Genomic DNA, 23,643 nt, shown 5'->3' on the forward strand with positions numbered 1-23,643 from the left:
GAATTTGCCACTGGGTTCTGCTTACGTCCACTTGTTCCACTGTTTTGATTTTCATGGTTCTCTTCTTTTCTTTTATAGACCTTTTCAAGCAAGTGGCAAGTTCAACTGGCTTTTGTGACCAGCGTAGGCTGGGTCTTCTTCTGCATGATTCTATTCAAATCCCAAGACAGCTGGGTGAAGTTGCCTCCTTTGGGGGCAGTAACATAGAGCCAAGCGTCAGGAGCTGCTTCCAATTTGTAAGTTACTCATCTTTTTTTATTTTTTTTTACCTGTGTGTGTATGAGACTGAGCAAGTGTTCTACCACCAATCCATTCCTTGTGCCACAAACGCGCATGTTTGCACACACACACACACACACACACACACGAGCCCTTCTTACAGTCCTATAGTATATCTAAGGTTTACACTCTTCTAGTTACTAGTGCATGCTCAGCACACTGCCTCTCTTGCTCATCCTGCCTTTTCCTGCCCCCGCTGTCCTTCCTCTTCTGTTCTCCTTCTCAGTGCCCGGGCACTCTGCTATGGCATACATACGAGTAGGCTGTTTCTATTTTTGGTAAATAAAGTAAGTAGTCCTGCTAGGTAGTATTATAATGAACGTCTTCACGTGTTTAGTCCTGTTCTTTTAAAAATCTCTCTCTCTCTCTCTCTCTCTCTCTCTCTCTCTCTCTCTGCCTCTCTCCCTTGTGTGTGTCTCTCTGTGTGTGCACATGCCTGAATGTGTGCACGCATGTGTGTGTATGTATGTGTTCACGGTGTGAATGTGGACATGTGCCCACAGAGGACAACCTCAAGCATCAATCTTAACCTTCCATCTTGTTTCAGAAAGGGTCTCTTGCTTTTTGCTTCTCTATGTGCCTGACTAGCTGGCCCCCAAACTTTCAGGGACTCTTCTGTCTCTCTCTGCCTTTCCCTTTGTTGGAGGAGCAGCGAGACTGCAGATACATCCTCTGGTGCCTCACCTTCTGTAGGCTCGAGAGTTCTGAGCTCAGTCGAGTCTTCATGCTTCCCATCCTCGCTGGTCCATTTTCTCTCTTTTGAAACAGATTCCTTTGAATCAGTTGATCAGATTCAAGAATAGAAATATTTTTTGTGCCTTTTGACTCATATTAACAGATGGCTTTTCTTTAACAACTCTTTCTAGTTGTAATGCCACCAGAATTAGTGGAATAAGATATTTGCAGGACCACTGTATTCACTGTGTTCTTATGTATTTTTAAATGCTACAAGCTGTTTTTCTTATGTGAGGTTTCTCAATCATTCTAATCTCATTCACAGTGGCTAAGATTTATAAAATTGAAGTCTTTTTCCCATAAACTGGAGAAAATTCTAGGCATCTTTCTAGGAAGAATGCTGTCACTATTTCAATGGTAAAGCAGTTTGAATATTTAAGACTTAATTGGCAATATGATTGAATGTGCACAGAATAAACCCACTTACTATAGAGTGAGATATATTGGAATTATTTTGCCAAAATGTTGGCAGGTTGGTTGTAAAATAGTTATAGGATATAGCTGCATTTTTCATCATTCCAAAGCATGAAAATGCAATCATTATGAAACCTTTGTACACGTTGCTGTAATAATATCTATTCTAGAATATCAATATTAATAACTTTCATATAATGAATTTTAGCAACAACACAATATAGGTTTTTTTAATTCACTTATACAACAGCATGCAGTACTATAAATTTCCCACTAGTCTTTGTCTTCTAGTGAAATTCTATTTACTTTTTACTTTTTGAGTTTGAGTTGTGAAGTGCATGCACACATGTTCACATATGTAGTAGGAGGCTACTTATTTGTTCCCAGCTTTTCAGCCCCAAAATTACCATGCCGAAACTGTACTAATTAAATCACTGCTTAGGCCATTAGCTCTAGCTTATTATTGGCAAACTCTTACATGTTAATTTAACCCATTTCTATTAATCTGTATATTGTCATGTGGCTGTTGCTTACCGACAAGGTTCCAGTGGTGACAGCTACATGGTGTCTCTTGACTCTGCCTTCTTTCTTTCAGCATTCAGTTTAGTTTTTCCCGCCTACCTCTGTTCTGGCCAGCTATAGGCTCAAGCCAGCTTTCTTTATTCATTAATGGTAACCAAAGCATACAGAGAGAATCCCACATCACACATATGTGTACCTATATATTGTATCTTAAGTTAAAAGTAAAGATCAGATTATAGAGGCACTGTCAACTGTCTCTATTGTATGATGGTCCCTGTTGCAGAGAGCTATGCTCAGAGCTTCCCATCACCTCTCTGTACTGACACACTGGGCAGCCATTACCCCTCTTACTGTAACTTCTCTACTTGAATTTGGCTGTCAGGATAGAGGCTTTTGAACTAAAGCTCTGCTTTCCCTGGCAAGGAGGCCAGTCTGTCCCACCTCTTCTTTTGCTAATTGCCCCTTCTCCTGAAATCTATCTCTCTTACTTGCTTCCTTGCCATCTCTGTAAAAGCAGCCCTCTTCTCAGCATCAGCATTTGAACTCAGTCCATCTTGCATATTGAGTGAATGCCTCTGTGTTAGCCAGCAAGCTCCTGGAAACCTCTTTTGTTAGATTAGGAAGAAACTGACCAAGAGATTCCCAGTGATAACAAGAGGCTTTTTATTTGCTCCTTGCTTTTTTCTCTGAATTTCCTTCTTTGAGCATTTATAATTTTGAACGAAAGCAAGCAAGGAAGGCAGGCAGATGGGAGGAAGGAAAGAATAGAAAAGAAGGAAGGAATGAAGGAACGAAGGGAAGCAAGCCAATGACCAAAGTGCTTCCTTTGATTCCTTTCCATGGCAATCCTTACCTTGTTTCACAGCCCGCTCATTGCTTGGGCACATCATTGCATGTTTCTCCTAAGAAGCCTGAGGACCACACTGCAGTGCCTGCCTTTGATCTGAATGTCCTTTTACGTACTTTAAATATTACCACATGACAACTATCATTAACGGTCTCCAGTGGATTTCCATTTTCTGCTAGAGAGATTTCAGCTTCTTTATTTTAGCCCTCGGGTGTTTCCTAATGTAGTTCCATAACCACTGCTTTGAAACATTTCTTTTGCTACCTTAGAACAGCCATACCTCATTGTTTGTATTTTGCGTGATTATAAGTAACGACATTATTATTGTTACTTACAAAATTTTGTACTTATTCAAATGAATTTACTCATTGAAATCTTGCAGTCCTTTGGGGAGAGTACAGTGGGCAGGCTTTGGAGGTTTTTGGTTTTATTTTTGAACAACTTTCTCTGCCTTTAACCTCTGTCAACTGTGGAATGGTTGGATTCTCATCTATACCTCCTACCTCTTTCCCCAATATGTTCTTTCAGACACTTTTTTCCAGCCTACTCTCAAGGGCAAACAACAAATATTTCATCATGTTTGTACTGGGTTCTGGGTAAAATAAAAGGTGTTACACAGGAAAAACAGACAGATAAGAGGAGTTGGGGAGGGGTTAGGTCAAGTATTGAACTCGATTTTTATAGTAGAATGGGCTGCCGGTGTGGCTTATTCTATTCAGATATGGGAAGCCTCTTAACTTGTAATCATTTCTCATTGGGTTGAATGGCCACATTGTGAATGTTGACTTTAGAATCTGTGTCCTTGCCCTGGATTGCTTTTCTTCAACCAGGTGCTCTGGTGGTCACCTTGCCTGTCATTGTGCAATAGCCATGAAAATACAGTGTTTGCCATAGGGAAAGATAGCAGCAGTGAAAATGCCCTCTGTCCTCTGAAGCATAAGACCTTGGGAACCGGATCGACTTGCTCCTTCAGCAGGCTTGTGCACACAGGGTGCTATTTCTGCTAGCGTGAGGAGCCGGTGGAGTGCCTGCCTCTCTTTTCTGCACTGAGGATGTTGACGCCAGTGGAGTGCCTGCCTCTCTTTTCTGCACTGTGGATGTTGACTTTAAACAGTAGTGCTTCTGTTTCCTTTGTTTCTTGTTACCACATAGAAAACTTCTCTTTCCTGTGCGGATACAGTTAGAAACCTCTGGCCCATGGTCTCCTTGTGGCAGGAAGAGAGGTAAATTTTCTTGAGCCCCATGCTTTAGATGATCTTCCGAAGGTTTCTTCAGTTCTATACGTCCCCACTATAAGCTTACAAAGATGGAAGGAAAGTCACCCCTCAGATCTAAGTTTAAAAAAAAAATAAGCTGTCAATTTAAAACTAAGTGTAAGTCCTGTATGGTAGCACACACCTATAATGCCATTATGCAGGAGACTGAAACAGAAGGATTACTATATATTTGAGGCTAACCCGGGCTATAGAGTGAGTTAGAGACCATCCTGGGGTATATAGCAAGACCTTCTCCAAAATAAATAAATAAATAAATAAATAAATAGAGTCTGTGAGGATAGTTCCGTTGATAAAGTATTTACTCTGCAAGCATGGAGATCCGTGTTTGGATCCCTTGCATGCGTATAAAAATCCAGGTGTGGCAGCACGTGCCAGTAATCCTGGTGCCAAGGGGGCAGAGAGAGGCAGCTCTCTTGATCTTGCTGGCCAGATGGCTTCGCTGAAGAGGCGAGCTGCAGATTCAGTGAGAGGCCCAATCTCAAAAGATAAGGTGGAGGGCCCGTGAGGAAAAAGCCTGGCACAAAAGCCTGGCAGCTTGAGTTGAAAGCTAGGAATGCAACGCACATGAAAGTGGGGGGAGGGAGTTGATTCCACAAAGTTGTCTTCTGACTTCCACATGGTTGCCATGATGCTTGTTACTGCCCCAACCCCCCCACAACACACACACGAATTTGTGAAAATGAAACCATGCTTGTGGCTATTGAAACAGCTTATTTAAGATGTTTGTGGCGTCTTCAATAACACAAAGTCAAGCTATCGGCACACTGCTGCTACTGTATTCACCGGGAAGTTGACTCATTTTGATAGTGATGAAAAAGTATTGAAACTTGACTGTGTTGTGATAGAGCGTGAACTCATGTTGATCACGGTGTTCCTCTTTCATATTCCCTAGACCATAGGCCATTGAAATAGAAAGGGATCTTTACAGGCTATAATAAAGTCAATCTTATGGTGGCAATGAGTCACAGTCTGCCTGAAAGAACCTTTGGGTTATCCCCATCTTGCCTTTTTCAAAAGAAGGAATGATATTCAGTCCCTCCCTTAACACATACACCTTTATTATAAATACTCTAATTTGGGGGCTGGATACATGGCTCAGTGGATAAAAGTACATACTGCTCTTGCAGAGAACCTGGGTGTGGTTCCCAGCATCTGTGCTAGACAGCCCACGACTGCCTGTGTCTCAAGCTCCAGGGGATACATCACTCTTTTCCGGGCTCTGCTGGCATCTGCACTCACATGAGCATACCCACAGGCAGTGACCAACATATAGCTGGTTTTTGTGATACTGTAATTTCATTTGTTTGTGCCCTGTCTGTTTTGGGGTTTTTTTTGAGTTTTTTAAAGATTCTACTTATTTATTATATATGCAGTGTTCTGTCTGCATGTATGTCTGCATGCCAAAAGACTTTGTCTGTTTTTAAATAAAACCAAATATTGCTTTTAGGCCCCCAAACTCTTCAGTGACATCATAACAGAATCATGTATCAGCAAACAGCATTTGGCATTACACTGAGAAGTACTTCCTTCCTCCACTGTGATAGGCTTTGTAGTATTTTCTTCTGTAAACACTTTAATGACTTTATTATTTAGATAGACTTGTGTACACCAACTTTCTATTCAATATGCTTCAACTACAAGTGCTAGAGTGTCAAAATCTGTTTACTCTACATCTGCTTTCTGCCTCCTGCTGTATTCATACATTCAAGAAGAATGAATTGCTGTTTCATTTATATTCTGAATTTTTATATTCATATGACAAAATGAAAATCATCTTTGTCTAGTTACTATAATATAGAACAAATAGAAAGTAGAGAATGAATTACAGCCTTAGTTTAAACTAAGTATGTGTGTGTATCTCATATGCTAAAAGTCTTGCAAGGATCTTTGGTTTGTGAGTGTCAGGGTGATTAAGTATGTAAACAGTGGAGTTTGAGATGTGAAATTTGCTGTGGGCCAGATTTGTACAGGCACATTTCTTACCCTCTCTGGCTCCTGCCATCTTGGCGGGCTTGTGGGAATGAAATGAGTCAGCAGGGGTAACTTATTTAGTTGTGGTGGGCACCTACTGGGCTGAGCATTAGCTATGATTACCTTGAGTGTCTTGTGACATGAGAATATCATGTCAGGATTAGCAGTTCACCATACCTATACCTAAGCATCTGTGGACTCAATTTGAAGCTAAGATTGCTTCTGTGCAGATGTAAAATGGCATGCTAGGAAACTTTCCCCTGATTAGATATCAATTCCCAAGGCAACTGATCACATTTTGTATTTTCATTCCTTCGATAACATCAAGCAATCCTAGTGTTCTGAAGCTTCCTTTGGGTTCTATAGACATTCTCGTTCTGCTGCCTTTGTCGGACTGAGGGCTGCGTACTCATATCCATCGAGGTAGCCTACCTATTGTGGAGGGTACGTTTCATCACAAATTAGCATCTCCACCTCAGTTTTTCTAAGAATGAAAAGGGAGGGAAAAAAGGTATAGGTATTGGGTTTTTTGCTTACTTTCTTCTTTTGCTGTGGTACTCATGGCTTCACCCAAGGCTTCATGGATGAAATCCAATGCCCATTTCTTGCTTTAAATATGCTTTTATTGCATGTATATTCCGGATTGTTTTTGTCAGTTCACAGTTTGTGCTAAGTTGTGCTAATAAACTTATCCTCCACAATCATGGAAACTAAAAAATAAATAAGTTTAAAATTTGCCACCCTCCTTTTACCCAATATTAACCACTGAATTTTTTAACAGAAAGTTCTTTTTTAAGATTATTTCAGATGAAAAGAGTATAAACTTACTCCTGAAAGATTTTTATAGATTTATCCAATGTCTTCAGCCTATCTTAACTTATTTATCAGATAGCTACACTTCTTATTTTACTTACATTTGGATTTTTTTTAAAAAGATTTCAACCAGGTAGGGTGGTGTGGGTCTTAAATCCCAGCACTCAGGAGGCAGAGTCAGGTAGATCTCTGAGTTCGAGGTCACTCTGGTCTAGAAGAACAAGTTTCAGGACAGGCACCAAAGCTACACTGAGAAATCCTGTCTGAAAAAAACAAAAAACAAAACAAAAAACCCACAAGATTTCACTATACAGCTCTGGGTGGCCTGGGGATACCTTTGAAAAATTTAAAAACATTTACTTATTTGTGTGTCTGTATGTTTATGTGAATGTGGTATGTGTGTATGTGTGTGTGTGTGCGTGCATGCACATGTGTGTCCACACGCTAGCTTGTGTATGTGCTGGTTCTCTCCTTCCATCATGTCAGGTGTGAGGAGGAAACTCAGGTGCTCAGGATGCGTTACATTACAGCAGGTGCCCTTACCTGCTAAGCCATTGAGGTGACCTTTTGATAATATTTTATGATAATATTTAACAGGATTTCTGGGCTGGGGGGGCAATGATTTGGTGGCTACGAATGCTTGCTGTCCAAGCATAAAGGCCTAAGTTTGCATGTCAAGCAGCCATGTAAAAGGAGTGCATGGCTACATGTGTCTATAGCTGAGGGTTCATTTAGGTAGGAGGATTGCTAGGGTTTTCTACCTAGGTAGGAGTTGAGCTTCAAGTTCATTGAGCCAATGGCTTAGCGAAATACTCTGTCTTAAAAACTGATAGAACCTGAAGCCTTCCTCTGGCAAAGCCTTCCTCATGCAAAGCCCTTGGACACACATGCGTACATGTCGCACACACACAGATTTTTGTCTTGCCTTTCTTTCAGGGCTACGTTTCATTTGGCATAGTAACATTTACTGATTGACGTTCAGTTCTGAGTTTAGACAAATGCATAAAGTCGTGTCGCCCCCATGACAATCAAGACACTGAACAATTTTAAAACTCCTGCTTTATGGCCACCATGTTCCTTTCCAATCTATGGGAACTGTGTCTCTGCGTTTAATTTCTCCAGTTTTGCTTTTTACTCAACTGGCCTTTAAATAAGCAGAGGAGGCATCAGTGGAAGAGTTAACTTTCTAAGTTGCATGATTGAATAAACTATCCTGCTCTATACTTCATGAAGTATGTTCCCTAGCATTATCAGTAGATGTAAACTTCTCCACATAAGTAAAAGTTTCTCTTAAGTAGGAGCACTCTATCATAAGTTCCCAACACTGAGTATATGAAAGGATTTGCATAGACTTCAAAATGTTCTCTAAGGCCAGGGTGTTAATTGGTTATTAGTCAGGTAGAGTGGAGAGTTTGAGGTCACGAGAGGTGTCCTTGAACATGGAAATGAAGAGTGGATAATCACCACATGTTATTGTTTGGCCTGATTTTTATCTTTAATGGGTGATGCAGAGTCTTGATGAATATTTAGAGCCATGACTGCTGGCCTCCAACCTGCTCATTATCTTCACAACTTTAAATAAAACGCTTCATTTTTACCCAAGACAGCAGTTATGGGAAGTCTTTTACTTCTTGTTTCAACACAAGTCTTGACCTTTCCATCTCTGCATCAAACAAGATACAAATTTTGTGCGAGAACTCATTTTCATGACCAGAAATTCACACTTAGAATCCCAGAAGACCACATCTAGACAGTGCATAAGAGAGTGTTCTAGGGACCATGAAGAGAAAGTTTTGTGTTAGGTTCCTGGTTTCTGAGGTCTTGAGATTTTCCTATTTTATGTCATTTATGTTAAGACCATTTGAGCTTCCTCCTTATGCGTGTTAAAGATTCTTTCTCCCATCCTCCTATCTTGCCCTTCTTCAGGAAGGAATGACTTGAGGGAAATGATGGTTCCCAGCCATTATTTATTTTAGAAATATCTCAATTGCAAAGTTAGTAGTGGAATAATGAACAACCGTTTATGCTATGCAGCCCTATACCACCAGTTAATTTTTGTATACATATTTACTGCTCTTAGAGCCCTCTGTGTGCTGTATGTAAGTATGCATGTGCATAAACATGCTTTATCATATACCATTTAAAAGAAAAGAGGCATCATAATACAAACCTCATTATTGGACTATACATATGTTTTCCATAATTCACATTCCCTCAAGTCAAGGAAAGAAGAACGCATGAGTCTAGCCCTTAGCAATTTTATTTGTTTCCATGTTTATCACTGGATACATAAGTAGTGATACATGCTGTCATGTATACAATTTAAATCAGGTTAATAATCCATCCATCAAAGTCCACATTGAAAATTTCCTTTCGTACTGGAATGTTCCTTATATCTACCTGTTTATTTTCAAGATCCAATCAAGACTTTTACCTTACATTTGCTTATATGGGATTTTATTAGAGTACTCTACAGGCTGTGGTCAGTCTAGTCCGACAATGGCTATCTCTCAAGGAAAGGTGAAGAATCCACTTGTTGTTCATTCCATGAGGCTGGATATAGGTTTTCATGCATATAAAACCTCAGCGCCAGGGTAGATGAACTTACCAGCTAATGTGAGGGCAGGCAGGCAAAAACAAACAAACAAACAAAAAAACACACTAAAGCTTCCTTCTTCCACGTCCTTTTCTGTGGATCATCACCAAAAGGTGTGGCCCAGGTTTGGAGTGGATCTTCTGACCTCAAATGATCCAGATTTAGGCTATGGCTTCTCATCTTAACCCAGCCAATTAAGGAAATCCTTCTCAGGTGTGCTCAGCTGCTTGGGTTCTGGTCAGCTCCAGCTACAGTCAAGTTGATGACCCAGGTTAGCCATCACGGTCCCTGAAGGCGAAGGCGTAAGTCAAAAACAATCCCATGCCAGTTTAGAATTATGATTAATAGAATGGTTATTTATTTAAAGGGGAAAAAACTTACAGATCACCGTCCCAGACAACAGACCTCTGCGCAATCAAAAAGGGAGTCTAGTCGGAAGTGGAGCAGGAAGTAAGAGAGAGCGAGAAATGAAGTGGCCTCTTTTTTAAAGGGAGAGAGACCACGCCCCAATGGGCTGGTATCTCAGCGGCTATTGGTTGGAGGAGCAGAAGGACCTCCCGCAACAGGTCCCTTAGCTTTTTATTATACATGGTTTTCCAGTTTTCTTTCATAAGATTGCCAGTTTTGAGTTGGTATAGACCAGTTTTTTTTTTAAGAAATTTGACTTATTTTATTTGTATGAGCATTTTGCATGCTTTGTGAACACATGTATGCAGTACCCCTGGAGGCCAGAAGAAAGGATCATATTCTCTAGAACTGGTGTTGTAGATGATTGTGAGTCACCTTGTGGGCACTGGGAACCAAACTTAGATCCCTGGAAGAGCAGCCAGTGCTCTTAACTGCTAAGCTACGTCTCCAGCTCCCAGACCAGCTTTTCTCATGAATATTTGTGTTCCGGATTTCTCTTCTTCATCATGTTTCAACTTTAAGGTTTTCTGTTTTGTTTTTCTTCTTATCTGAAGATTGTAGAAATGGTGCTGCTGTGTTCTTCCCACATCAGGAGGAATGAATTTTAACTCTGTTCTTATGAGTATTGTAATGTTCATATTGGTATTGGCATGTATTTTTACTCTCAAAGTACCCCCTTTCCCTTCGTCATATGGAATCATTTTTTTTTAATTTTGAGACTTTGTGGCTATCCTTAATACCCTTTGATGTTCCTTATGTAATCCAGTTATTCTATTAGTGGTGGCATAATATGATTTTCTAATTCTAATGTTCTTTGTGAGTGTACAGCTTGGTTTTCTTTTTTTTTTTTTGGAGAAATGTTGTCATTTATTTGTAATTCTCCCACTCAAGAAATCATTACAGGTTCTTTAAAATAGTATGTTTAACAAACTTTAATTTCTTAATTTATTTTTTTTTAATTTTTATTTTTATTTATTTTTTTTATTTTTTTAATTTATTTATTTATTAAGGATTTCTGCCTCGTCCCCACAACCGCTTCCCATTTCCCTCCCCCTCCCCCGATCAAGTCCCCCTCCCTCATCTGCTCGAAGAGCAATCAGGGTTCCCAAGAGCTTTCATCTCTCCACCTCAATATTTCCTTAGGCATTAACGTAAATGTACAAATGGTGCTTCTCATATCTGAACTACTTTTGGATATTATTTTTTGCTATAGCATTATGTAAAATGGCAACAGAACAATCAATTCTTTCTCCATGTGGGGATATAAATATTTCCATGTTAACAGACTCTTTTCTAGAAAGGATAAGTTGGTAAAGGCCAACCACGTAACTGAAATTGTGTGCTAATGAGGGCTGAAAAGGTCACGGGTATTTCTGCTCCACCTTCTCCACCACCCATTTTCTACTTCAGAGTATATGTTGAGTCATACCTATGAGTCGGTGCAGCTCATATATGCCATGGCATCTAATGGTGTGAAGAGCATGTATTGATAAAACCAGAAATGAGTACGAAAGAGATAAGAAGATATGTAACTACGTATTCATCACAGTGTTTGGGGGAACTCACTTGCATGCCAAATTATTATCAATATGCCTTTCAATAGATGAGCCGATGATTCAATATCAAATTAAAGTACTTCTGCATCTCCTTTAAAACAGCTTTCATAATTATCACAGCTCTCAAATTAAGGAATCAAAGGATTCTAAAGAATTTTGGAGATCAATCTTCACGCTGCTATAGAACATTACTTCGCCCTCCCTTTAGTACCACTTTAAGCATCCACTTAATATTAAAGTAATAGACAATCTTGAGCAATTTCTTTAGCCTCTTTGGGCCTTTTCTTATCTGTAACATAAAGTTAAAACAGTTTATCTTAAGGTTACTTATCCCCAAGTTTGTTTGATTATATGTTATTAGAAAGGCAGAAAGGAAAACAGATTACTGTCCTGATTTCAAAGCTTGACCATTATCAGCAAATTCTTACCTGATCTTCCGGGTAATAACTCTTGTAAGGAAGTTGTGGGGTACATAGACTATGGCCTTTTACATGAAAATAGACTGTTTCCTGAACAGAAGGAGCACACACGAAGAGTAAAACATGGGAAAACATTGTGTAGGAACTGAAATAAATGATTCCTTGGGTCCCGACACACTAAGAGTAAAACATGGGAAAACATTGTGTAGGAACTGAAATAAATGATCCCTTGGGTCCTGACACACTAAGAGTAAAACATGGGAAAACATTGTGTAGGAACTGAAATAAATGATCCCTTGGGTCCCTACACACTAAGAGCAAAACGTGGGAAAACATTGTGTAGGAACAGAAATAAATGATCCCTTGGGTCCCTACACTAGTTTCCTCAGCAACCCAAAGGCAAAACACAAGTATCTGTGTCTGAGGATGAAACTGTCATTTTCTTGTGTTTTATTTGCGTCATGCAGGTTTTGTGTAGTTTTATAGGGGTGTTCTTTATCACTCATTTAATAATTCCTAAAAATTGGGCTAGTTTGGAAGAAGAGTCATTTATATTCTTTACAAATGTGCTTGTTCTGCCTTTTATGTTCAGTGCTGGTGTCGACTTCTCTCTTATGGAAAATATTCCACTGGATGCCCTTGGTAGATTTAGAGGTTGCTCAGGGAACAGTCAGGAACTGCTTGTCCTATCCTTTCTGACCCTGACTAGGCAGTCTGTAATTTGAAATTCTTGTCTATAGACTGTTCAATTATATTTCATAAAATCTGGACCACAAAGTTTGGTTGTTGGCTGTTCATGTTGTTGCCTGTTCGCAGTGGCAGAGATATTGAAATGATTATCTGGATTTATGAATAGAACATCTTCCTAGTGAAAATAGCAAATAGAATAGTCAGGAAAAACAGGCTTTAAAAATACATAGTTTGTTCACAGTGTTTTCTCTAAATGTGTCCTTTTCTCTTAATAAGAATTCTATCCACATATATGCATTCAGTATGTGTATGTTCCTGTCATTCTTCTGACCTCTGTTCGTGTATGCACACAACTGTATCAGCCCATCCATCTTATCTGACCTAGGATATTTATTTGCCATGACTAAATTAATTTCTGCTGCTTTTCCTCCCCCAAATATAGAGTTCCTGTTTGAGAAACAACTTGCTGTCATGTCAGGGGCTACAGTTTTAGCAGGCATCCTTGCAAGCTCGTGTTCTGGAGCGTTTTACTCGTCAGTCTTTTTTATTCTCTCTGTACACAGTATGTGAGTGAATACAGCATTTCTCTTCCAGGCAAGAGCTGAACAGACCCATCACAGGTCCCTAATTTCTATCTTACAGGAGAGAGCTGCCTTCCAGCTAGCTCCCCTGTAGGGTTCTCAGGGAAGTCAACTCTTCTCTTATTACTGATGAACCATATTGGCTTCTTAGTTCTGACAAGTGCATCATGGCTATCAACCTTGGTGTTTATGATGCTTAAGGCCATAATTATTGTAATTCTTTGTTGTGGGAGGCTGTCCTGTGTATCATGAGGTGCTTCAGCATCCTGGTTTCTGTCTACTGAATGCTGGTAGAGCCTCTTCCCACTCTCATGGAGTGACCAAAACAGTCTGGCTTACTCACCTGTGAAGAGTTGTCTAAAACTCTCGGTGTGAATTTTATATATTCTTAATGTCTTAAGTTAAGTCAATCTAAAGAAATCTACAAAATCTACAGATAGCCATTTGTGTGAGTTATGTTACAGATAGTCTGGCAGAGAGGCATTTGTTTGTTTGGTGTTTTAAGTAGCGGTTTCATGTAACCCAGGCTGGCTCACTCTATAGCCAAGATGACCTTGAACCGCAAACTGCGCACTCTCTTGCGTCCACCTCTTAAAGGCTGGGACTAAGGTTTGTGCCCAGCTGACATTTATACTAACCTATTTAAAAGGAAATTTGGGGCAGTTTGAGAGTGGACATATTTTGTTCTCTCCTGCATAGATTACCTTTGTAGTGTAAGTATTTTGTGCTTTGGGATCAAGAGGCCATTTTTTTTCTGTTGTTGGTTTCATTCTAAATTCATTCTGCTCTTACAAGTCTTCCATTTTAAAATGTGACCACATTGGAAATGAATTCTTACCAGCAATTAAATCTGCAAATTCTTAGAGAAGGCCCTGAAGCAAAGTTCCTGCCCTTGAATAACTGTCATTTTAAGAAAAGAAGTTAATGGATATTCAAGTCTTGATTCCCGTTTGGTAGCTTTGTTACTGCAAGAGGAACTAGATACAAACTCTTATAGACTGTGTCCTCTATATAGACTGTTTAGATTTGTTAAGCTTTGTCGCGGTTTCCATAAGCCTCAGAGTAGAGATGCTAGTTGTCTTCCCTTACAAATAAGATATGTGTATTTTGATAGCTGAAAGTTGTAGCTTGCTGAGAAATCTCCCCGTTGCATTTGTTCTTTAACCATAAAATGATGCTGTTATCGCGAGAGAAAAGCCAGTAGTCAGTGGGATCTGCCGGCAACCAGTCAGTCCTTCGATAATTCAGCAAGTCATTACCTCCAAACTTGCCATTTAATATTCTTACATTTCTTATATTGGTAGTTAAACACTTTGTTTAGAAACTCTAGATATCAGGATTTTTTTAACTGCTTTTTCACTTACTTGTATAAGAAGTGACACTTGCATAAAGTCACCCTCCAATATGCTGTGACAAAATAACACTAATGACAACCAATCGTTTCTCTTAACTTTCATGCTTAAAATCTATTTTTTCTTTTCCTTTTATTTTTTTCTTTCATTTGAAGATAATATGGGGTCTCACATATTCCAGGTTGGTCTCCTGAAACTCAGCATGTGGCCAAGAATGACCTTGCCTTCTGGTTGCTCATCCTTCCTCCACCTCCTGAATGCTGGAAATGCAGATGTGTACCACTGCACCCGTGTTATATGATGCTTTGGACAGAACCAAGGCTTTTTGTATATTACACAAGCCCTTTACCAACCAAACTATATTCTCAAATTCCCACATTCTGCCCTAGACAGTTCTGACAGATGAGGACAAAGAGATAAGGAAAATCAAGATGCTTCCAAACCCTTCTTATCACAGTGGAAGGAACCAGGGCACCTTTTTTATGCATATGTAATGAATTAGGAAAAAAGGGGTACTGCCAAAAACAAAAGTAAAAATAAAATAACACCATCCATCAAAGAAAACCCAGGGCATAGATTACCTTTCGCATAGTTTACTTAAAAGCAGCATTTAAGGTTGAAGCTAAAGTCATCCTTGATATGGACAAAACAGAATGCCCGAGGCTTTATGTATGTAAGGAATCCATAAGAATCATCTCAATCCATTGAATGCCTTCATTTTTTTTATTTAGAATGCCTCATCAATTTAGTACCCAGTCATGTATCTCTGTCTCTGACTTTCTCTGTGTCTGTGTCTCTCTCTGTCTCTCTCTGTCTGTCTCTCTCTGTCTCTGTCTCTCTCTCTCTCTCTCTCTCTCTCTCTCAATCTCTGTGATCAAAATGCAATTTCAGTTTGGATTTAACTCTAGTTCGGTTAGATCTTTATAGAAGCTTGCCTGATTTTTAATTCCTTCTTCTTTGTTGCCAGACAAAAGCAGAGAAAATATACCATGGGGATACAGAGTAGTTTTGTTATAAAAATGAAAGATGAAAACAGAATAAGAGTGTGAACCCCCATATCTTATCTTCAGTGCTGTCAGCTGGCACTGGCGAGCAATTCTAAAAGAGGCAAAATGATGGCTCTTGTATCTTAAGAGCTGGGAAGAAAGTTGAAATTTCCAACCTTTAAGCACCAGAGAATCTCTAGTATTTTGAAAGCGCACAGTCTACTGCTTCCCTTGGTAATTCACACTAATGCTTTAACAACTTTCAACACCAGGAAATTCTTCCGTGTGAGTTACAGCCTAAATTCTTCATGCTGCTTAAGCCTGTTTCTTCTTGTTCATTCCCCAGTGGAGGCATAGAACAGCTGGTCACAAGCCCCTATGCAAGAGCCATTCACATAATTGAAAACTGTTATTACATCGCCGTTCAGCCACTCTTTCTTGCTTGTTCTTTCCCTCTCTCCCCCTGTTCTCATGGCTAAATAATCCTATTTCCCTTAAGTAGTTCTTTGGTCTTTCAAACCCCTAAATTGTTGTTGTACCTTTATGTCAAGTCTCCTCTAAGTTCTGGGTTAGTGGTGGCCCCTAGAATTAGACACTGTTTTGTTTTTAATTTAATATTTTTATTAATTCATTGACAGCTTCACACAATGTATTTTGATTATACTTACCCTCTCCCCCTACTTCCTAGATCCATCTGTCATCTTTCTACCAGCTCCCAACTTACTGTGCCTTTTTTGTAGCTTTAGCTGACCTTGAATTAATTGTATAGAACAAGTTGTCCTCTGCCTCCCAATTTTTGGAATCAAAGGCATGTATAGCCACATCCAGTCTCTCAAAGAAAAATAACCTGCCAGGTCCATTTTGTGTTGTCCTTGGATGTGGGGCCATCCACTGGATCATGGTCCCCCTATTAGGAAGTCAAACCCTTAAAGAAAAGTGAGTGGCCGGCAACTGCTTTTTTAGTGGAAAATATTTTTTCATAAAATATATTCTGATCATAGTTCCCTTCCTTCAACTTTTCCTGATCCTCCCAACCCACCAAACTCCACCTTCTATCTCTCTTTAGAAAACAAACAGGCGAGAGGCTCAGCAGCGGCGGCGCCAGACGCACAGAGGCGCAGCGGCGGCAGCGCCAGATGCGGCGCAGCGGCGGCAGCAAGGCAGAGGCGCCAGACGCGGCGGAGTGGCGGCCAGACCCAAGCGGCTGGGACAGGCGTGCAATAAGGAGAGCAGATCGCCCTACTACAATTGAATCAGAGGTAGGCCTTTGGTTGGCCAGGTCACTGGCACAAGGGGAGCCTGGTCCTGTCCTGAAGATCCTTCGGAGGGGTGAGAGGGTTCTTGGCCTGCAGCAGGAACCACGAAAGAGAGTGAGGGCATTTTGTAAGCGGAGCCCTTGGCCAGCAGGGAAACCTGATCCGGTTTCTAAAGGATCCATTGGATAGGATCAATAGGAGGAGATGGGCAGGCGCCAAGGCAAGAACTCACCCAATAATCCGAAAAACAACATGAAAACATCAGAACCCAATGATCTTACAACAGAAGTATTTGAACAACCTAACACAGAAGAAGTGGAAAAAATCGACTTTATGAAATAATAGAGTCCCTTAAACAACATGTAAAAAATGCCCTTATAGAAATGGATGAGAAGTATAACAAAAAGTTTGAAGAAATGAGTAAATACGTACATGATACACTGGGAAACCAAGAAAAAACCATCAAACAGGTAATGGAAACAGTTCAAGAATTGAAAACTGAAATGAAGGCAAAGAAGAAAATACAAACTGAGGACCAGCTGGATATGGAAAATCTAGGCCAACGAGCAGAGTCTACAGAAACAAGCATAATCAATAGAATACAAGAGCTAGAAGAAAGACTCTCAGATGCTGAGGACACCATAGAGAAAATAAACGAACAGATCAAAGAAAACAGCAAAGCCAACAAATTCTCAACACAAAACATTCAGGAACTATGGGACACAATAAAAAAACCAAACCTAAGAATAATAGGAATAGAAGAAGGAGAAGAGTCACAGCTCAAAGGCTCAGAAAATATTTTCAACAAAATTATGGAAGAAAACTTTCCCAACTTAAAGAAAGATATTCATTTAAATATTCAAGAAGCATACAGAACACCAAACAGACTGGATCAAAGAAAAACATCTCCTCGCCATATAATAATCAAAACACAAAATATACAGGTTAAAGAAAGAATATTAAGAGCTGCAAAAGAAAAAGGGCAAGTAACTTATAAAGGTAAACCGATCAGACTTACACCTGACTTCTCGATGGAAACTATGAAAGCCAGAAGGTCCTGGATAGAGGTTCTGCAGAAGCTAAGAGACCATGGATGCAAACCCAAACTACTATACCCAGCCAAGCTATCGTTCACTATCAACGGAGAAAACAAGACATTCCAGGATAAGAACAAATTTAAACAATACATAGCCACAAATCCAGCCCTACAGAAAGTAACAGAAGGAAAATCGCAACCCAAGGAATCCAACACTGCCAACACTGCCTACAATAAACCAGGCATCTAATGACCCTTCACGAGCACATCTCAAAGAAAGGAGACACACAATCTCTACTACCAAAAGCAATAAGAATAACCGGAGTAAACAACCACTGGTCATTAATATCACTTAATATTAATGGGCTCAATTCACCTATAAAAAGGCACAGGCTAAAAGATTGGATACGAAAACAGGATCCAACATTCTGCTGTTTGCAAGAAACACATCTCAACCACAAAGACAGGCACCTACTCAGAGTAAAGGGTTGGGAAAAGGTGTTTCAAGCAAATGGTCCTAAGAAAAAAGCAGGTGTGGCCATACTAATTTCTAACAAAACTGACTTCAAACTAAAATCAATCAGAAGAGACCGAGACGGTCACTTTATACTCATAACAGGAACAATTCATCAGGAGGACGTCTCAATCCTGAATATATACGCCCCCAATATAAAAGCACCTACTTATGTAAAAGAAATATTACTAGAACTCAAGGCAGACATCAAACCACACACACTAGTAGTAGGAGACTTCAACACACCTCTCTCTCCAAGGGACAGGTCAATCAGACAGAAACCTAATAGAGAATTAAGAGAATTATTGGAGGTAATGAAGCAAATGGACTTAACAGACATCTATAGAACATTCCACCCAAATAGGAAAGAATATACCTTCTTCTCTGCAGCTCATGGAACCTTCTCAAAAATTGACCACATACTCGGAAACAAAGGAAACCTCCACAGATACAAAAAAATATCAGTGTCCACCTGTGTCTTATCAGATCATCACGGATTAAAGTTAGAAGGCAACAACCACGCTGCCCCCAAAAAACCGACAAACTCATGGAAACTGAACAGTCAACTACTGAACCACACCTGGGTCAAGGAAGAAATCAAGAAAGAAATTAAAGTCTTCCTTGAATTTAATGAAAATAAAGGGACAACATACTCAAACCTATGGGACACAATGAAAGCAGTGCTAAGAGGAAAGTTCATAGCACTAAGTGCCCACTTAAAGAAAACGGAAAATGCCTACATTGGGGACTTAAAAACACACCTGAAAGCTCTAGAAAAAAAAGAAGCAGACGCGCCCAGGAGAAGTAGAAGACTGGAAATAATAAAACTGAGGGCTGAAATCAACAAAATAGAAACACAGAAAACAGTCCAAAGAATCAATGAAACAAAAAGCTGGTTCTTGGAGAAAATCAACAAGATCGACAAACCCCTATCCAAACTAATTAAACGACAGAGAGAGAACACGCAAATAAATAAGATCAGAAATGAAAAGGGGGACATAACCACAGACACAGAGGAAATTCAGAGAATCATTAGATCTTACTACAAAAGCCTGTATGCCACAAAACTGGAAAATACAAAAGAAATGGACATTTTTTTAAATAAGTATCATATACCAAAGCTAAACCAAGACCAGGTGAATGATCTAAATAGACCGGTTTCTCGCGAAGAATTAGAAATGGTTATCAAAAATCTCCCTTCGAAAAAAAGCCCAGGACCAGATGGTTTCAATGCAGAATTCTACCAGATCTTCCAAGAAGAATTAATACCTATACTCCTTAAGGTATTTCACAATATAGAATCAGAAGAGTCATTGCCAAATTCCTTTTATGAAGCTACAGTTACCCTGATACCAAAACCACAAAAAGACCCAACCAAGAAAGAGAATTACAGACCGATCTCACTCATGAACATCGACGCAAAAATCTTCAATAAAATACTGGCAAACAGAATCCAAGAACACATAAGAAAAATTATCCATTATGATCAAGTAGGCTTCATCCCAGAGATGCAGGGCTGGTTCAACATACGCAAATCTATCAATGTAATCCACCATATAAATAAACTGAAAGAAAAAAACCATATGATCATTTCACTAGATGCGGAAAAAGCATTCGACAAAATTCAACACCCCTTTATGATAAAGGTCTTGGAGAGAATAGGGATACAAGGGTCCTACCTAAATATAATAAAAGCTATTTACAGCAAGCCAACAGCTAACATTAAATTAAACGGAGAAAAACTCAAAGCCATCCCACTATAATCAGGAACACGACAAGGATGTCCACTCTCGCCATACCTCTTCAATATAGTGCTTGAAATTCTAGCAATAGCAATAAGACAACATAAGGAGATCAAGGGGATTCGTATTGGAAAGGAAGAAGTTAAGCTTTCGTTATTTGCAGATGATATGATAGTGTACATAAGCGACCCCAAAAATTCTACCAAAGAACTCCTACAGCTGATAAACAGCTTTAGTAACGTGGCAGGATACAAGATCAACTCCAAAAAATCAGTTGCCTTCCTATACACCAAGGATAAGGAAGCAGAGAGGGAAATCAGAGAAGCATCACCTTTCACGATAGCCACAAATAGCATAAAATACCTTGGGGTAACCCTGACCAAGGAAGTGAAAGATCTACTTGACAAGAACTATAAGTCTTTGAAGAAAGAAATTGAAGAAGACACCAGAAAATGGAAAGACCTCCCTTGCTCTTGGATTGGGAGGACCAACATAGTAAAAATGGCAATTCTACCAAAAGCAATCTATAGATTCAATGCAATCCCCATCAAAATCCCATCAAAATTCTTCACAGATCTGGAGAAGACAATAATCAACTTTATATGGAAAAACAAAAAACCCAGGATAGCCAAAACAATCTTATACAATAAAGGTTTGTCTGGAGGCATTACCATCCCTGACTTCAAACTCTATTACAGAGCTACAGTATTGAAAACAGCTTGGTATTGGCATAAAAACAGAGAAGTCGACCAATGGAATCGAATAGAAGACCCTGACATTAACCCACAAACCTATGAACACCTGATCTTCGATAAAGGAGCTAAAAGTATACAATGGAAAAAAGAGAGCATCTTCAACAAATGGTGCTGGCAAAACTGGATGTCAATCTGTAGAAGAATGAAAATAGATCCATATCTATCACCATGCACAAAACTCAAATCCAAATGGATTAAAGACCTCAATATCAGTCCGAACACACTGAACCTGATAGAAGAGAAAGTGGGAAGTACTCTACAGCACATGGGCACAGGAGACCACTTCCTATGTTTAACCCCAGCAGCACAGACACTAAGGGCATCATTGAATAAATGGGACTTCCTGAGGCTGAGAAGCTTCTGTAAAGCAAAGGACACTGTCACTAAGACAAAAAGACAACCCACTGACTGGGAGAAGATCTTCACCAACCCTGCAACTGACAAAGGTTTGATCTCCAAAATATATAAAGAACTCAAGAAACTAGACCGTAAAAGGCTAATCAACCCAATTATAAAATGGGGCACTGATCTGAACAGAGAATTCTCAACAGAAGAACTTCAAATGGCCAAAAGACACTTAAGGTCATGGTCAACTTCCTTAGCGATCAGGGAAATGCAAATCAAGACAACTTTAAGATACCACCTTACACCTGTCAGAATGGCTAAAATAAAAAACACCAATGATAGCCTTTGCTGGAGAGGTTGTGGAGAAAGGGGTACACTCACCCATTGCTGGTGGGAATGCAAACTTGTGCAACCACTCTGGAAAGCAGTGTTTCGGTTTCTCAGGAAATTCGGGATCAACCTACCCCTGGATCCAGCAATACCACTCTTGGGAATATACCCAAGAGAGGCCCTATCATACAACAAAAGTATATGCTCAACTATGTTCATGGCAGCATTGTTTGTAATAGCCAGAACCTGGAAACAACCTAGATGCCCTTCAACGGAAGAATGGATGAAGAAAGTATGGAATATATACATATTAGAGTATTACTCAGCAGTAAAAAACAAGGACTTCTTGAATTTTGCATACAAATGGATGGAAATAGAAAACACTATCCTGAGTGAGGTAAGCCAGACCCAAAAAGAGGAACATGGGATGTACTCACTCATATTTGGTTTCTAGCCATAAATAAAGGACATTGAGCCTATTAATCATGTTCCTAGAGAAGCTAAATAAGGTGAATCCAAAGACAAACACATAGGCATCCTCAGGAATATTAACCTTCATCAGGCGATGAAAGGAGACAGAGACAGAGACCCACACGGGAGCACCGGACAGAAATCTCAAGGTCCAAATCAGGAGCAGAAGGAGATGGAGCACAAGCAAGGAACTCAGGATCACGAGGGGTGCACCCACACACTGAGACAATGGGGATGTTCTATTGGGATCTCACCAAGGCCAGCTGGACTGGGTCTAAAAAAAACCTGGGATAAAACCGGACTAGCTGAACATAGCGGACAATGAGGAATACTGAGAACTCAAGAACAATTGCAGTGGGTTTTTGATCCTACTGCACGTACTGGCTTTGTGGGAGCCTAGGCAGTTTGGATGCTGACCTTACTGAGACCTGGATAGAGGTGGGCAGTCCTTGGGCTTCCCACAGGTCAGGGAACCCTGATTGCTCTTCGAGCAGATGAGGGAGGGGGACTTGATCGGGGGAGGGAGAGGGAAATGGGAAGCGGTTGTGGGGACGAGGCAGAAATCCTTAATAAATAAATAAATTTAAAAAAAAAGAAAACAAACAGGCAATTAAGGAAAACAATAATATAAAAAAAAGAGAAACACACACATAGACAGAGAAACAAAACCATAAAGACACAGAATCAGAAAACATATTATACAAGCAAAAGAGCAGTAAGACAAAACATGCCCAAACAAAGCATTGTGAGACAAAAAAAATGTATAAAAATACTATTAAGTTGATTCATATTGTCCATTGCTAGACATGGTGCCTACCCTTAAGCGCAGTTTGTGTACCCAGTGAGACTTCATTGGAGAAAAATGATTTTTCCTTTGCACACAGTTGACAATTGAAGATACATTTGGTTAGAGGTGGGGGCTTCTGTCCACTCACACTCTCAGAGCTGGGACCCCATCCGGCTTAGGTGTTTCCAGGCCATGCGCATGATGCCAGTTGTGTTGTGCTTACAAGACCCTGTTTCTTTGTGTCTTCTATCTCTGTTGACTCTTACAGTCTACCCACTTTCTCTCTACAAAGTTACCTGAGCCCCGAGAGGAGAAATTTGATGGAGATATCTCATTTTGTCCCAAGGTCTCTCACTCTGAGTACATCCTCCAGTTGTGGGTATCTGTATTTGTTCTTCTCTGCCACAGGATGGAGCTTCTCTGATAAAGGCTGAACAAGATACTGATCTATGGGTATGGCAGAATGCCGTTAAGGGTCATTTTATTGCTGTATCCCTTTAGTAGAACAGTAGTGTTTGCTTTTCCCATAGGTACATGGCCTCTCTAAGTCTCAGGTTCTTGGTCACTGAGACCGTTTCAGGCGTGGGTTTCACTTCATTTTCTGGGCCTTAAATCCAGGCAGATAGTGCCTCATTAATCCCACAAGCTTTGTACCACAATTTCACTCACACATCCTAGCTGCAGGTCATCATTGTAAATCTAAGGGTTCTTGTGTGGTTGTGTTTCCCTCTCCTCTGATAGTGTGCAGAGTACCTTCCAATACCGCAAACATTGCTCAGTAGCCTTAAAGTGTCTAGTAGACACCAGTTTAATTTTTGTGGCGGTGTTGTCTTCAGTAATCGGACCTTACCAACAGTTTGTGAAGAGCAACCAAAAGCCTTGCCAACAACCCGAGTTGTTTAGGGGTATCCATGGAACCCTTTTGACCAGCAGTTCTGCTAGATGTCACCCATTCCTCGAA

At 40.0% G+C, this 23,643-nt stretch overlaps 1 protein-coding gene across 1 annotated transcript in view; it reads left to right on the plus strand.

Moving 5' to 3' along the window:
* The window catches only part of LOC121438964 (dystrophin-like), a 689,483-nt gene that overhangs the window by 597,657 nt on the left and 68,183 nt on the right, over nt 1-23,643 (plus strand). Inside the window, 1 exon segment of the mRNA XM_041639468.1 lies at nt 79-236. Within this exon segment, the coding sequence (XP_041495402.1) occupies nt 79-236 (158 nt within the window).

Source organism: Microtus oregoni, unplaced genomic scaffold (assembly GCF_018167655.1).
Source record: "Microtus oregoni isolate MIOR12 unplaced genomic scaffold, Mior012 000059F_ref0000304, whole genome shotgun sequence".
Taxonomy (NCBI): domain Eukaryota; kingdom Metazoa; phylum Chordata; class Mammalia; order Rodentia; family Cricetidae; genus Microtus; species Microtus oregoni.